At 41.9% G+C, this 17,145-nt stretch overlaps 1 protein-coding gene across 12 annotated transcripts in view; it reads right to left on the bottom strand.

Annotated features, from left to right (window-relative positions):
• The window catches only part of LOC126298875 (tetratricopeptide repeat protein 39B-like), a 335,246-nt gene that overhangs the window by 140,002 nt on the left and 178,099 nt on the right, over positions 1 to 17,145 (bottom strand). For 6 of the 12 annotated variants that reach the window (XM_049990399.1, XM_049990398.1, XM_049990402.1 and 3 more), the window contains exon 2: positions 10,892 to 11,012. In XM_049990399.1, coding sequence (XP_049846356.1) covers positions 10,892 to 10,932 — 41 coding nt within the window. In that variant the 5' untranslated portion in view covers positions 10,933 to 11,012. The remainder of the gene's footprint in view (positions 1 to 10,891; positions 11,013 to 17,145) is intronic. The other 6 variants (XM_049990392.1, XM_049990391.1, XM_049990395.1 and 3 more) reach the window with 1 other exon arrangement.

The following is a 17,145-nucleotide window of genomic DNA, read 5'->3' as shown; positions in this document are numbered from 1 at the left end:
ACCAACGGTTGCTTCTTCAGGAAAGAGGGAAGGAGAGGGAAAGACGAAAGGATGTGGGTTTTAAGGGAGAGGGTAAGGAGTCATTCCAATCCCGGGAGTGGAAAGACTTACCTTAGGGGGAAAAAAGAACAGGTGTACACTCGCACACACACACATATCCATCCGCACATACACAGACACAAGCAGACATTTGTAAAGGCAAAGAGTTCGGGCAGAGATGTCAGTCGAGGCGGAAGTACAGAAGCAAAGAAGTTGTTGAAAGACAGGTGAGGTATGAGCGGCGGCAACTTGAAATTAGCAGAGGTTGAGGCCTGGCGGATATCGAGAAGAGAGGATATACTGAAGGGCAAGTTCCCATCTCCGGAGTTCGGATAGGTTGGTGTTGGTGGGAAGTATCCAGATAACCCGGGCGGTGTAACACTGTGCCAAGATGTGCTGGCCGTGCACCAAGGCATGTTTAGCCACAGGGTGATCCTCATTACCAACAAACACTGTCTGCCTGTGTTCATTCATGCGAATGGACAGTTTGTTGCTGGTCATTCCCACATAGAAAGCGTCACAGTGTAGGCAGGTCAGTTGGAAAAATCACGTGGGTGCTTTCACACGTGGCTCTGCCTTTGATCGTGTACACCTTCCGGGATACAGGAATGGAGTAGATGGTGGTGGGAGGGTGCATAGGACAGGTTTTACACCGGGGGCGTAGGAGCCAGAGGGTAGGGAAGGTGGTTTGGGGATTTCATAGGGATGAACCAAGAGGTTACGAAGGTTAGGTGGACAGCGGAAAGACACTCTTGGTGGAGTGGGGAGGATTTCATGAAGGATGGATCTCATTTCGGGGCAGGATTTTAGGAAGTCGTATCCCTGCTGAAGAGCCACATTCAGAGTCTGATCCAGTCCCGGGAAGTATCCTGTCACAAGTGGGGCACTTTTAGGGTTCTTCTGTGAGAGGTTCTGGGTTTGAGGAGATGAGGAAGTGGCTCTGGTTATTTGCTTCTGTACCAGGTCGGGAGGGTAGTTGCGGGATGCGAAAGCCGTTTTCAGGTTGTTGCTGTAATGGTTCAGGGATTCAGGACTGGGACAGATTCGTTTGCCATGAAGGCCTAGGCTGTAGGGAAGGGACCGTTTGATATGGAATGGGTGGCAGCTGTCATAATGGAGGTACTGTTGCTTGTTGGTGGGTTTGATGTGGACGGATGTGTGAAGCTGGCCATTGGACAGATGGAGGTCAACGTCAAAGAAAATGGCATGGGATTTGGAGTAGGACCAGGTGAATCTGATGGAACCAAAGGAGTTGATGGTTGTGGTGGATAGTGTTTGCTCGGGCTAGGGAAGGATTGGGAAGGACATTGGCCATGCCCTTTCAAAGAAACCATCCCAGCATTTGCCTGAAATGATTTAGGGAAATCACGGAAAACCTAAATCAGGATGGCCGGAGACGGGATTGAACCGTCGTCCTTCCGAATGCGAGTCCAGTGTGCTAACCACTGCGCCACCTCGCTCGGTCAAAGGAGTTGAGGTTGGAGAGGAAATTCGGGAGTTGTTCTTCACTGTGAGTCCAGATCATGAAGATGTCGTCAATAAATCTGTACAAAACTTTGGGTTGGCAGGCTTGGGTAACCAAGAAGGCTTCCTCTAAGCAACCCATAAATAGGTTGGCATACGAGGGGGCCATCCTGGTACCCATTGCTGTTCCCTGTAATTGTTGGTATCACTGGCCTTCAAAAGTGAAGAATTTGTGGGTCAGGATGAAGCTGGCTAAGGTGACGAGGAAAGAGGTTTTAGGTAGGGTGGCAGGTGATCGGCGTGAAAGGAAGTGCTCCATTGCAGCGAGATCCTGGACGTGCGGGATATTTGTGTATAGGGAAGTGGCATCAATGGTTACAAGGATGGTTTCCGGGGGTAACAGACTGGGTAAGGATTCCAGGCATTCGAGAAAGTGGTTGGTGTCTTTGATGAAGGATGGGAGACTGCATGTAATGGGTTGAAGGTGTTGATCTACGTAGGCAGAGATACGTTCTGTGAGGGCTTGGTAACCAGCTACAATGGGGCGGCCGGGATGTTTGGGTTTGTGTATTTTAGGAAGTAGGTAGAAGGTAGGAGTGCAAGGTGTCGGTGGGGTCAGGAGTTTGATGGAGTCAGATGAAAGGTTTTATAGGGGGCCTAAGGTTCTGAGGATTCCTTGAAGCTCCGCCTGGACATCAGGAATGGGATTACCTTGGCCAACTTTGTATGTAGAGTGGTCTGAAAGCTGACGCAGTCCCTCAGCCACATACTCCTGACGATCAAGTACCACGGTCGTGGAACCCTTGTCAGCCGGAAGAATGATGATGGATCGGTCAGCTTTCAGATCACGGATAGCCTGGGCTTCGGCTGTGGTGATGTTGGGAGTAGGATTAAGGTTTTTCAAGAAAGATTGAGAGGCAAGGCTGGAAGTGAGAAATTCCTGGAAGGTTTGGAGAGGCTGATTTTGAGGAAGAGGAGGTGGGTCCCGCTGTGATGGAGGACGGAACTGTTCCAGACAGGGTTCAATTTGGATAGTGTCTTGGGGAGTTGGATCATTAGGAGTGGGATCAGGATTATTTTTCTTCGTGGCAAAGTGATATTTCCAGCAGAGACTACGAGTGTAGGAAAGTAAATCTTTGACAAGGGCAGTTTGGTTGAACCTGGGAGTGGGGCTGAAGGTGAAGCCTTTGGATAGGACAGAGGTTTGGGATTGGGAGAGAGGTTTAAAGGAAAGGTTAACTACTGAATTGGGGTGTTGTGGTTCTAGATTGTGTTGACTAGAATTTTGAGGTGTTGGGGGCGTGGAGCTGGAAGTGGGAGATTGAGTAGATGGGAGAGACTGGGTCTGTGTGCAATGAGAGGAGGTTGAGGTTTGTTGGAAAGGTTGTGGAGGGTGAGTGAGTTGCCTTTCTGGAAGTGGGAAACCAGGAGATTTGATAGTTTTTTGAGGTGGAGGGTGGCATGCTGTTCTAATTTGCGGTTGGCCTGTAGAAGGATGCTATGAACAGCCGGTGTGGACGTGGGAGAGGAAAGATTGAGGACTTTGATTTGGGATAGGAGTTGACGGGTGTGTTCATTGGCCGAGTCGATGTATAGTTGAAGGATTAGGAGGGTGAGGGCTATGGATTGTGCAGTTTGGAACTGGTATAAGGACTGATGAAAAGAAGGATTGCAGCCAGAGATGGGAACTTTAAGTGTGAGGCCTTTGGGGGTAATGCCAAATGTCAGACAAGCCTGAGTAAATAAAATATGGGAGCGTAATCTGGCTAGGGTGAAGGCATGTATGCGGAGGGAATGTAAATAAAATTTAATGGGGTCGTTGTAGGGATGTTGTGAGGTTGACATGGTATTAGAAAGTGGAAAGGGTAATATGAGGTTAACTGAAAATAAATAGAAATATATATAGGGAGAGATAAAGGTGTCGAAAAAGTGTTGGTTTGAGATGAGCTTGTGCTGAAATTAAGTTGGTGAACAACAATGGGTGCAAAGGTTAGGTAGTTGTGTTGTCTCCAAAACACGTTAAAGGGTGGGGAAATTCAGGAAAATTTCGAAAAAAAATTTCTGAAAAAATCTCGAAAAAATGCGTGTAAATGTATTCATATGACTGGTTATGTACTGGCAGGTTATGAAAATGAGGCTAACAATTGTTTGATGAAGAAATAATAACGTTTCAACATGTGGGAAGCTGCTAAAAAATGATCGGTTATGTGGGAAAAACGGGAATGGAAATAAAACGAAAGTTGTTGGAAATAGCTGAGATTGTTGTATAATGGGTGAAAGGAACTGAAGCTGTGAAATAGTATTCACGAGTTTACACGAAATGTTTGTAAACTTGGAACATTGGATTTTATAGCAGCGGTAATGTTGAAAGCGTTAAAAAATTTTAGGTTGTGGTTTGGAAGTAAATTACGTATTATTGAGTATAATTAGGCAGGATAAAATGTATGGTAGATTACGGAAAAAGGGAAGATGAAAACAAAGTGAAACTACTTGTACAAACAAGAAGAGAAAGTAAGATGATAGAAAAGATTTCGGAATGCAACAGACACAATAACAAACGTAATTGTTGGGTTCAAATTAATGATGTAAATAAAATAGAAAGAAACTTCCACATGGGAAAAATATATAAAAACAAAGATTCCAAGACTTACCAAGCGGGAAAGCGCCGGTAGACAGGCACAATAAATATAACACACAAACACACACACAGAATTTCAAGCTTTCGCAACCAACGGTTGCTTCTTCAGGAAAGAGGGAAGGACAGGGAAAGACGAAAGGATGTGGGTTTTAAGAGAGAGGGTAAGGAGTCATTCCAGTCCCGGGAGCGGAAAGACTTACCTTAGGGGGAAAAAAGGACAGGTGTACACTCGCACACACACACACATATCCATCCGCACATACACAGACACTAGCAGACATTTGTAAAGGCAAAGAGTTCGGGCAGAAATGTCAGTCAAGGCGGAAGTACAGAGGAAAAGAAGTTGTTGAAAGACAGGTGAGGTATGAGCCGCTCATGTATGCCTTATGCATGCTTGTGTCTGTATATGTGCGGATGGATATGTGTGTGTGTGCGCGCGAGTGTACACCTGTGCTTTTTTCCCCCTAAGGTAAGTCTTTCCTCTCCCGGGATTGGAATGACTCCTTACCCTCTCCCTTAAAACCCACATCCTTTCGTCTTTCCCTCTCCTTCCCTCTTTCCTGAAGAAGCAACCGTTGGTTGTGAAAGCTTGAAATTCTGTGTGTGTGTTTGTGTGTTTTATTTATTGTGCCTGTCTACCGGCGCTTTCCCACTTGGTAAGTCTTGGAATCTTTGTTTTTATATATTTTTCCCATGTGGAAGTTTCTTTCTATTTTATTTACATCATATATATATATATATATAAAACACTCCTTCTTCAGGCCACGAGTGGCCTACCGTGACCATCTGACCACCGTGTCATCCTCAGTGGAGGATGTTAATAGGAGGGGTGTGGGGTCAGCACACCGCTCTCCCGGTCGTTACAATGGTATTCTTGACCAAAGCCGCTATTATTCGGTTGAGTAGCTCCTCAATTGGTATCATGAGGTGGAGTGCACCCCGAAAAATGGCAACAGCGCATGGCGGCCTGGATGGTCACTCATCCAACTGCTGACCACACCCCGATGGTGCTTAACTTTGGTGATCTCATGGGAACTGGTGTATCCACTGCGGCAAGGTCGTTGCCAGGTTCTCAAATATAGGGCTACATTTTCCAACATATAGGGTATTACGAGCTCAAAATTTTCAAGAGTTAATTTCTATGGTATATCTGTACCCATGGTAAATTTGAACAAAATTTGAAATGGAAGAGTGGGAAACTTTTGAAAAATGTGATCATCTAGGTTGGAATGATCCTCCAGTCTTCTGGGTCTTGTGGGCAAACAAAGTAAGCTGAGTTTCAAAAGATCCATCATTTATGGAATCCACAATAATTTCTACAAAGGAGATTTTCAGTGTGCAGAAAGGTCATTATATGAGAGTAGAAAACATGTTCCAAAATTCTACAACTGAATGACATTAAGGATATAGGCCTAGAAGTGTATGCATCTGTTCGATGAACCCTCCAGAAAATGGGAATGACTTGCACATTTTTTCTAATAGCGGCACAATTATCCAGTGACCTATGACAAACTGCTAATAGAAGGGGAACAATTTCTTTCACATATTCTATTAAACATCATACCGATATTCAATCAGGTCCAGTTTCTTTTCTCTGTTGAGCAATATTAGTTGATTTTCTATCCTGTGGTCAATTATCTCGATATGTGATTGTGTGACTTATTCAGTGAAACAATTTTGGAAATATATAATACATTATTTAAGGCTTTACACTATCATCCCCTGTTTTGGTGGCAGGATGGTCACTGAGTGACTGTGACTTTAATTAACTGACTGACTTAACAGAAGACCAATGACTCAGAATTTTTTGTCAGATTGGTAGGTACAATTTTACTTTCGAATCTGTTGAATGCATGTTTCTCCTGAAGATAATTTTGAATTCACTCAGATTTCAATTACCAACAATGTTTTTGTTATGTTTAAATTTGTAGTGGAGCTCTTTTCATTTCCCAGGCATATTTGCCTGTTGAACCACAGTGAATCTTTCCCAACTTGACACAGAACCTGTATGTCTAATGCATATTTTTTAACTCTTAGAATGAAGATTTGAGCACAAATAGACAAATGTTTGATATTGGCTGCTCAGATAATCTGAAATCTGTTTCCTGTCATATTTACTATGTGGAAATATCTTCACACCTTTCTCAACATTCCTACTGACACAAATATTCAGTGTTGTTACAATGGTTTTATAATCACCGATGTCCTGTTGTATGAAAACAGAGTCAAAACGTTTGGGGGCTGTTTGTAACAAGAAGATCTAAGATGTTAACTTAACTAGTCAGTTCGAGCCACATGTGCTTTCGATATATATTCAAAAGTACAGTTTAGCCTCTCTACCTGTAGCTAAGCAATGTATGATTTAGTGTCCTGTCAGGAGGGGGGTGGGGGAGGGGCACACACAGTCTGCTGCATTGACTTAATGCCATCCCAGATCAGATCAGCCACAGTCAGTGCCGACCAATAACAGCAGGATGGCCATCCAATGGCAGCAGCTGCCGTATGGCGGGACATTGGTGCTGCAAGCAACTGCCAGAATTAAAAGTCTGCACTGTCAGCCTGTCAATTTACATGCCTGGAAAACATGACACTCTATTTCGACAGGAGACAGCCTCGGTATTACACCTGCCATTTGGTATCTACAGAAATTGCAGGCAAGGTGGCATGGCTGAGCCACATGAAATTACTTGGTGAGCATCTTGTTATGTAGTCTATGTAAAAAGCTATTTGGAGTTATCTGCAGTGCTGTGGTGTTCTTATACTGTGTATTTCAGGCTTCAGTTAAACCCACTGTTGCCAAGAAGCATTTATCAGTAGTTACATTCATGAATTTTGTTTTAATTCATGTGTATTTCAGTCTTTTGCCTTTGTGATTTGGGGATAATTCGTGATTAGTATGAGTGGTACCAGCAATGTGTATCAGCATAGATAGAGGCAAATGCAATTTTCCTGTCTTAACCAAAGCCACATGGGACGTTCTGGTTCAAATTGTATTGGTACACCTTTATTCAAATTTTAAAAAGCAAACTATGTTTGTCACTGAGGGTTTCTGTCTGTTTATGTTACAAATTTTCCAGTTTATTGGGTTTTTTAGCCCAATCTGTAATTGAGGAGTATTACTCAGGCTGGCTTGGCTTTCGAGCACAGCGTTAAATATATTACAATTAGTTGAAGCTAGCTGGGCATCACTTCTTAAATTTGTTTACACGTCTTTTATCATTGCTCATTTGTTATGTAGTTTTATTTAATAGTGGCTCATTGTCTGGTCTAAGCTGATAACTAAACGTCCACTCATATAGTTTATTGGTATGTAACTCTTCTAATGGAAATGTTTTTCTCCCTGTTTTGGTTATTAACGTGCTTGTTAATCTAGGTTGGAATAGAATCACCAGATCAGGGTGAAGCGTTTTGCTAGCTTCAGTTAAATTGCTCAATTCCCAATTCTAAAAGTTTACTGTTCATTTGTTTGCATTTATTGAAATTTCTTAGGACTAATAAAGGTGTGCTAAGAAATACATTAATATCTGTAGTAGCATTTTTGATAAATAAATGGCCTTTTCTTGTTAATGTTTTTACTGTTTTGGTAACCAGGCGCCTTACCAGTCCCAGCTCCTCAATGGCTACAGCATTTCATGATTCTCTGAGTAACTGTTCGGATAAGGCATTTAGAACAATAGTATGAATCCCTGTCCCTCCCACCTACCCTAATAACTTGACACTCCCAGTTTGCACATGGTAAGATGAAATTTCTCCCCAATACTAAATAAGCTTAGGAAGTTTACATGCAATCTTCTCCAAATTTTCCCTGAAATTTTTTGCCACTATGGCTCCCTACACTGGGGATCTATAATAGCACCCATTTACTACATTTGATTGACGCTAACTCTTTTCTACAGCCAAATTATTTTGCATTTGTTACTGTTACTAATATCACTAGGTGTAATTGTGTCATTTGCTACTCTAAACATGTCTCCACCACGTTTGTTCAGCTTACCTTTGCAAAATAAATTATAATGAGCATTTAAAATTTCACTGCTATTCAACTTCTGGTTTCAGTCAGGTTTCCATTCTTAGCACTGTGAGAGATGATTAGCAACATTAATTCAAATAACTAATTTAAAAAATCAACATTTTCTTTCTTCAGTCTGCTATGAAGAATGCTGCTCCTTGTGATTAATGGGGCTAATACTCTCCTCTCTCTGAAATCAATATGCAATTAATTGGGCCTGTAGAAGTGTTTTGATATCCTTAGAATGCCATGTGTGCACATCACATGTACCCTCTTAGTCTTAGTAGCTTACAGTGTGTAGTGCACACCTGGCCAATTAAAATGTGTTCTGCAATTCTTAACACAGTACCAAACTTCAAGCAACCTGCATCCAAGATAGTTACAGAATTGTGTCAATGATTTAAAACCTCCATTTTGAAACAAACAACAGGATTTGTTTGGACATTTCAGCAAGATCAGCCTCAGCCCCCAATAGAAAAGGTATCCTATGCTGGCTCAGATATAGTCTCAGCAATGGACAAGATCTAAAATCTATTTCTAAAGTGTAAGAAGACAGCCATGAAGCCAATACCCACTTTTGCCTTACATTTAGAAATTGCAAATTTCACTACTGTTCACCATTACACCTCAGATGAGTGTTAACCAACCAAGTCAGTTCTATCTAAAGGTTCTGCAACATCAATGTTCCCAGGCAATGTCACAGGCGCCAGATGTGCTAAAGCTTGTAGCCCTGAGCAGGAGACTGATGCTGCCAACTACATCCAACACAGCTTACAACTGTCTCCATCAAGTGGCCAACTCCTCCTGCATTTATAAACAACAAGCACAATCCCTATCCACCTTAACCCGAAGTCTGGTATAAAACATGAAATATACTAACAACCCAAGCATTCACAATTAGTAATGCTGCTATACTGCTATGAGCTATTGCTACACCACACAGTAACACTAATGTGAGCAAAATGTGTAAACAGTTACTAAAAAATCGCTCAACACTGATAAATACACACATCAGAAAAAGTTTTGCATCAGCCCAGTTCCCAGAACTCCCAAAGATAGATGTTGACTTTGGATATTGTATCACAGACACAGTCCCTTTGACTGTTCAGAGATGCCACTAAACCCGGCCACAGATGTAAACAACCATGCGTGAGCAGCGCCTAATAGACAGAGGGGGTCTGACGGCCAATCAGTTCCAGTGATTCCATCAGGAAGGAGGTAGAATCAGTTCCAGTGATTCCATCAGGAAGGAGGTAGATGGCTCATGTTGTCTGTAGTTCAACCATGCCTAGACGGTCAATACCATGGTTCGATCACGTCCGCATTGTTACTTTCGGCCAGCAAGGGCTCTCAACAAGGGAAGCATCCAGCCACCTCAGAGTGAACCAAATTGATGTTGTTCAGACATGGAAGAGATACAGAGACAGTGCAACTGTCGATGACATGCCTCACTCAGGCCCCCGAGGGCTACTACTGCAGTGGATGACCTCTACCTACGGATTATGGCTCGGAGGAACCCTGACAGCAAAGCCAACATGTTGAACAACACTTTTTGAGCAGCCACAAGACGTCGTATTACAACAGGCTACATGATGCGGAACTTCACTCCAGATATCCATGGTGAGGTCCGTCTTTGCAACCACGACATCATGCAGCACGGTGCAGATGGGCCCAACAACATGCCAAAAGGACCACTCAGGATTGGCATCATGTTTTCTTCACCGATGAGTGTCGCATATGCCTTCAACCAGACAATCGTCTGAGATGTGTTTGGAGGCAACCCGGTCAGGCTGAGCACCTTGGACACACTGTCCAATGAGTGCAGCAAGGTGGAGGTTCCCTGCTGTCTTGGGGCAGCATTATGTGGGGAAGACGTACTCCGCTGGTGGTCATGAGAGGCGCAGTAATGGCTGTACAATACATGAATGTCATCCTCTGACCGATAGTGCAACCATATCGGCAGCATATTGGCAAGGCATTTGTCTTCATGGATGACAATTTGCACCCCTCATCGTGCATATCTTGTTAATGACTTCCTTCACGATGATGACATCGCTCGAATAGAGTGGCCAGAATATTCCCCAGACATGAACCCTATCGAACATGCCTCGGATGGACTGAAAAGGGCTGTTTATTGGCGAAGTGACTCTCTAAGGGATCTACGCCGAATCGTCGATTGAGATGTGGGAAAATCTGGACCAATAGTGCCTTGATGAACTTGTGGATAGTATGCCATGATGAATACAGGCAGGCATCAATGCAAGAGGTCATGGTTATTAGAGGTATTGGTGTGTACAGTAATCTGGACCACCATCTCTGAAGGTCGTGCAGTATGGTGGTACAACATGCAATGTGCGCGTTTCATGAGCAATAAAAAGGGCAGAGATGATGTTTATGTTGATCTCTATGTCTATTTTCTGTACAGGTTCCGAAACTCTCGGAACGAAGGTGATGCAAAACTTTTTTTGATATGTGTAGATACTTATTGTTCGCATAATTTTATTTTTGTTTCAGCCCAACATTGAGCATATGAAACTTAACTATAAATCATTTTTACAAAATAAATAAACCGAATTCACAGCACCTGAAAGTAGAAATTAAATTGTTTGTTGTGAAAGTTACAGGTTTGAGTGCACAGACAAATTCTCAGTAATTTCAGCTATCACAAAACATGTGATTTGCATTACACAAGGTTTCACATTAAATTTACTTACTTACTTTCTGTTCTGGTAGGTTACTACAATGAAATTTCATAATTTACAACTTGCCTCATCATCTCCATCAATATTTTCCATGTTGTCTTCACTGATGTTATTCAGCCTGGGATGGAAGAATTACACGTATCTATGTGGAGAAGTAAACCTGAAACAGAAAAAAATATGATGATGACAAATTTGTAATACATAATATAAAACACCATGGACATTACTAAATTGGTTAATGAATTACTGCCATACATTCATCTGACCAATGAAGGACAGGAACATACATTCAAAACAAATTAATGATAATGCTGAATCGTATATTATGGAGAGATTCGCACAGAAAAAAATCAGTATCCCTCTCAGTACTTTTATCACACTTCAGGGAAAAGAGCCACACCCCAACTTCTGGACAATACCTATCAACTATATTCATTATTTTGAGTCAAGATATATATATATCAATTTACACCTCATTTCAAACATCAGTACTGGCACGATTGCCTTTATAATTAGCACATTTTTATCTCTTGCTCATTCAACAATTCTTGTTATCTTTCATAGGTCTTTCTTTTCTCTTTTTTTTAATGCAGACTTTTTGAAGATTTTGCTTGTAAGCAAAGCATGTATCAAACACAATAGTTATATTTGCTGAATTGAAAAACTAGTTTGGTTCTCAATCTTAAATAGCTTCTTTTCTATCTTAAAGAACTTCTCTTTAGTGGTATTGAGGCATTCTTCTGGAGATCTTGCTGTGTTTAAGGTATTAGACATAATTTTAAAGAAAAAGAATTCCAATCCCTTGCCTTGCCATTCCAATTATAGACTTTCTGTAATTGTACTAAATCATTCAATGTCAACATTAGCATCATTTCATCGATATACTAATGGCGAATTTCTGCCCGATTCCCCAGTGGGAGACCCAGCAGTCAGACAGAAGACCTTTCCCAGTATAAGAATGGTAAAAAAGTCACTTCATTATTGTAAACTATATGCAAGACATGTGCAAAATTGAAAGTAGCTCTCATAAAATTATGATATCTGTCATTTAATTTTTGTGCTTTTTTCTAGGGGAATTGAGTTTTCCTCCACAGTGGGATTGCTCAGTTTATAATGAAAATTGGGCTTCCGACATTCGGCACAAGGCCTTACAAACAGCGTGTCATTCACATTGAACAGAGCCAAATTGATCAAACAAATACTATCTACAAATTAAATCTGAACAGCATTTTAGGAACATAAAGGTGTGGTTTGATGAACTTCATGGAACAGGGAACACCAATGACATCTGATGTGTACTACCAAACACTTTCAGAAATGACTAATTAACTTTACTTTCCCTGTGGCTCACTGTCTACAGCAAGCCGTTTAGTAGTGTTTTATGGCATCACTCTGCAAGACACTGGAGATGCTCAGAAATTCTTCCAGGCAGGAAGGAGGAGGATTAGGGTTCAACATCCTTTTGGCAACAAGACTGTTAGAGAAAGAACATGAGTGCAGAGTGGGGTACGAGAGACAATAACTTTGACTATGTTCTTTTCAGAGAAACCTTCCCGGTCTTCTTTTTCCTTACAGAATTTAGGGTAACCACAAAAAGCCAGAATCTTGATGACCAGATGGGGATTTGGATTGCTATTCTCCTGAAAGCACGTCCAGTAGCTTCACTCGATCCCGCTAGACTTAGTAAGTTCGTAAAACACACTGACACAAATGTCTGATAATCAAGAACTTGCACAAGGGTTCTAAATGGGTACCTCAGAGACGAGGCCCACCACACAAGAATGCAACTTGGGCTATGGAGGCAGATATTTTTGGATTGGAAAACTATGATCTGGAATGGCCTCAGTTCATAACAATGCAGACCTACACCATGCACCTTACACTGTCCAGCGACTATCTAAGAAATTATTGAACCCACCACACCCCTATTACTGTCACTAATATTTCACAAAATTACTTTTCTCTTGAGAGTATTTTGATAGTAGTGAAGTGCTGAAAACTTCAATTCTGGTACAGCTAAAACTCTATCCAAATTTCTTACGAGTTGTTTGGCACCGGAAGAGGTAAGGGAATAAAGGTGATCAGGTACCGAGCACCGTGGGTTTCGAATCCGTGCCAGACGACATGAACCTCAATTTGACTAGAGGTCTCTCCAGCCGTCGCGCTCCTGGCCCGCTCATAATGTGAGGGCGCCATGCGGCCAATAACGACGTACTCTATCATGTATTTAAGTGCCTGCCTCTCGCTCAGCAGGCAGCCTGACATTTGCGTTAGTGTATCGACATCTCGCCTACAGATAGCGAGTTTACATTACTTTGTTTCCGTGTACGGGCGGACATTGTGGATTTGTTTGGTTTCGCTTGTGACCACGTTGCTATTTGCGTGTTGTTGTTCGTTAGGTCTTGCTCGGTCGTCCGTTCTTGTTCGTGTCTGTCCCTCCCCATTCGTTCCGTTTGTTCACAGGCCGCTCCCATTTGGTCCCACTACGCTTTCATTCTCGGCAACCCCGCGACCGTTTCAGTCGCCGTTACAACAGGTGATTAAGCAGGCAGAGAGAGAGAGAGAGAGAGAGAGAGAGAGAGAGAGAGAGAGAGAACTGCACAATAAATTTGTGAGCTGAATACTTACAGAACTTCTTTGGCAAAGACAAGTCTCATAAGCAGATTTAAATAGTTTCATAAGCAGATTTATGCTTATAAACAAAACAGCTCTGGACATAATCATGAAACAAGGAATTGCAATAATATTCACCTCTCTCATATCAGAACATCTGCCTCCCAGAAAAGTGTCCTACACAGTGCAACACAATCGTCTAATAATCTTCCATTCAGAATAAAAATGATAAGTACAGAAAGCCTGTTAAAAGAAGCCACCACCACCACCAACAACAACAACAACAACAACAACAACAAGAGCTACTGCTGATGAAACACAATTTCTACTCTTAATGCAGATACCACTTCTGTCTGAGGAACATAAAACTGCAAACAGGTGTAGTAAATGAATAAATGCGATCAAATCTATGCAGTGTCTAACTGTAGTGTCTATAGGAATCATTTGTAGGATAACAACTACATATGTAGTAAATGTTACTAAAATTTAATGTGTAATCATGATTAATTTTTGTATATTCTTAATGCATAAATGTGTTCGTATGTATTATTATCTAACTGTATTGTCTCTAGGACTCATTTGTGGGATATCAATTATACATGTAGTAAATGTTATTTAGATTGAATGTGAAATTATGGTTAATTTTTGTATTGTCCTTGTGTGAAAAATTTGTAATGTTTATCTCTGCATAACATTTTTACTTGTCCTACATCTACACAAGATGTCAAAGGACCAAATAAAAATAAATAAATAAATTTAAATGCACAGTTTGTCTCGATTGATTCGACAATATCTCGAATTCGGTACATAGAGTTTATGCAAAAATTGTACTTCTTGTGCTTCATTCCCTCCAAAAGACAGTTGGCTGGCTGTAAATGGGAGTATAAGCAGTACCAAACCTGAACTCGCTGAGTATACGAGGGTGCGATTTGCACGATCATCGGTTTTGGCTGAGCTTCAGATGTCAGCAGACGACAGGAGCAAAAAAGCTGACTCGTCGATGCGTCAAAGAACCAGCCACCCGCTGACGAGGAAATTTTGAAGGCCGCGCACAGTGTTATATATGTCAGTGTGGCGACGGCCGTTTGTTGACTAGTGGCATGACTTCCGTTGCAAACAGTGAGCGCGGCACGTTTCAGTCGGCTGGCTGCAGCTCACAAAGAACAGTTTAGACCTGTTCTGCTATGGAAACAATGGTGAAATGCTTGAGAACCGTATGTTGTACATTAAAGGCATTCGGCTTATGTGATTAGTATAAGTTCTAAGAGAAAAAAAGGGTCAGCCTGAAATGCATGTTTTATGACAATATATTTCAATGTATGTCATACTAATGACAAACGTAAGAACTCGGTGAAAATGAAAAATTAAGCCTCAAGTTAACTTGCAGCAAACGCATGTCGAAGAACTGACAGGAGAGATGTTCGTGGGCGAAATATAAAAATTCACCGGAAGTAAATGGCGAATCTTTTCGAACTGTTTGAGTGCCTTTAAGATTAGGTACAAAGACTCTTTATACGTTCATAATACAAGTTTCGTAACGAACGGTGCTTTGATTCATAAAACTGAGTCGAGGGGTGCCACTGGCCTCAGTAGGCAGTGCCACTCGAGTGACAATGGCGTCACACGGATAGTCCCGCTCTGTGGCAAAGAGGCAGGTTCGTTATATTTAACAACTCACAAATAATCGTGGAGAAACTAAACTGTTTTGTGTGCCTATTTGAAAGCACTCGCTATTATGTCGGCTATATATGATGTGATTTTGAAAACATAATCTTTGAAATAACGATAATTATAAAATTATGCCAATAAGAAGTTTTACTTTGTTTCTCGCAGTCAGATTTAACAGAAAACCTGTAAACGGCAACGGCACAAATTTAGAGACTTCTTCTGACATATATCGATCAGAGCTGGATGACAGTGCATTTCAAACATTACAAAGATTGTTTCCTTATACTGATCATGAATTGACGGATATCACACCCTTTGCCTGCTGATAATGACGTGTGGCAAGAGATTTACTAATACTGCAAGATTGTAGTCACATTCGAGGGAAGTCTTTTCACCTCATTATTTGCGATTGATAAGCGCAAGAGAAATATTATACAGAAATAAGACGCACTATTGATCACAGAAAGAGAACAGGATGTGAACCAGACACTCCTCAAACAAGAATATGAATATATTGCCTTCCTGCATCATAAAAATTGAATACACAGGCTGCAGCACATCGCGTCCCGACAAAAACAGTGACAAGCGAAAAAAAACTGCAATTTTTAGTTTTTATCACAAAAAGTACGTGTGAAGTCCCTTAACGTGCACGAAAAACGTCAGTCACATATCTATCTCGCAATTCGTCCACTTCAAAGCAGAAATGCCAGTCTTGTAGGCGACTTCACGATGCGCCACATTCTGAGTTGTGAAACTTTTCATGTATAAGGTAATTTGAATGTACTTGTTAATTTAATTGATTATTGCAATGCCAGTGTTTATACAGTGTCTGTACATTATATTACAATGCTCTTCACAAGCCCGCCTGGTTGGCCGTGCGGTCCAACGCACGGCTTTCCGGGCGGGAAGGAACGCCTGGTCCCCGGCACGAATCCGCCCGGTGGATTTGTGTCGAGGTCCGGTGAACCGGCGGCCAGTCTGTGGATGGTTTTTAGGCGGTTTTCCATCTGCGTCGGCGAATGCGGGCTGGGTCCCCTTATTCCGCCTCAGTTACACTATGTCGACGATTGCTGCGCAAACAAGTTCTCCACGTACGCGTACACCACCATTACTCTACCAACCAAACATAGGGGTTACACTCGTCTGGGGTGAGACGTTCCCTGGGGGGTCCACCGGGGACCGAACCGCACAATAACCCTGTGTTCGGTGTGGGGCGGCGGAGGGGTGAAGTGGACTGCGGTAGTCGTCGTGGGGTTGTAGACCATTGGGGATGCGGCGGGGACGGAGCCTCTCCGTCGTTTCTAGGTTCCCGGTTAACATACAATACAATACTCTTCACATATGCGTGAATGTCTGAAGAACAGACACTGTTTTGACGATCACAGCAATTGTAAATTTTACGAAATTTCGTGCGTTGCAGCGCACAAGAGGGGGGGGGGGGGGGGGAAAGGACGCTTCTCCTTTTTCTCGGCATACAATATATCTGCATCATATAAGTCCATTTATGGTTCTATGTTTTCGTAAATTGTTTTCTTTAAATTTTACCTAATTAATGTTCCTTATTAAGTTGTATTAATTTTCAGAAATTAATATTTTGCATTTAGTATTCGTTCTAATACAACAATTTAAACTTCTTTTTCATTTTTTATTTTAACTTAAGTACCCAGTTTTGCCTGATGGAGATTCGGATGCCATATTATAGAAAGTAATTATATACAAAGTAGAAACGTGGAAAGTGTTATAACAAAAACAAAATAGTTTTTAGAAAATCAAGAGAAGTGGAACAACTAAAAAAAATCAATTAATAATTACCTGATAACACTCCACCCTACCCCCATGAACCATGGACCTTGCCGTTGGTGGGGAGGCTTGCGTGCCTCAGCGATACAGATGGCCGTACCGTAGGTGCAACCACAACGGAGGGTTATCTGTTGAGAGGCCAGACAAACGTGTGGTTCCTGAAGAGGGGCAGCAGCCTTTTCAGTAGTTGCAGGGGCAACAGTCTGGATGAT

The sequence above is a fragment of the Schistocerca gregaria genome, chromosome X (assembly GCF_023897955.1).
Source record: "Schistocerca gregaria isolate iqSchGreg1 chromosome X, iqSchGreg1.2, whole genome shotgun sequence".
Taxonomy (NCBI): domain Eukaryota; kingdom Metazoa; phylum Arthropoda; class Insecta; order Orthoptera; family Acrididae; genus Schistocerca; species Schistocerca gregaria.
The sequence above is the reverse complement of the archived record's forward strand: the minus strand, read 5'-3'. Positions and strand labels throughout refer to the sequence as shown.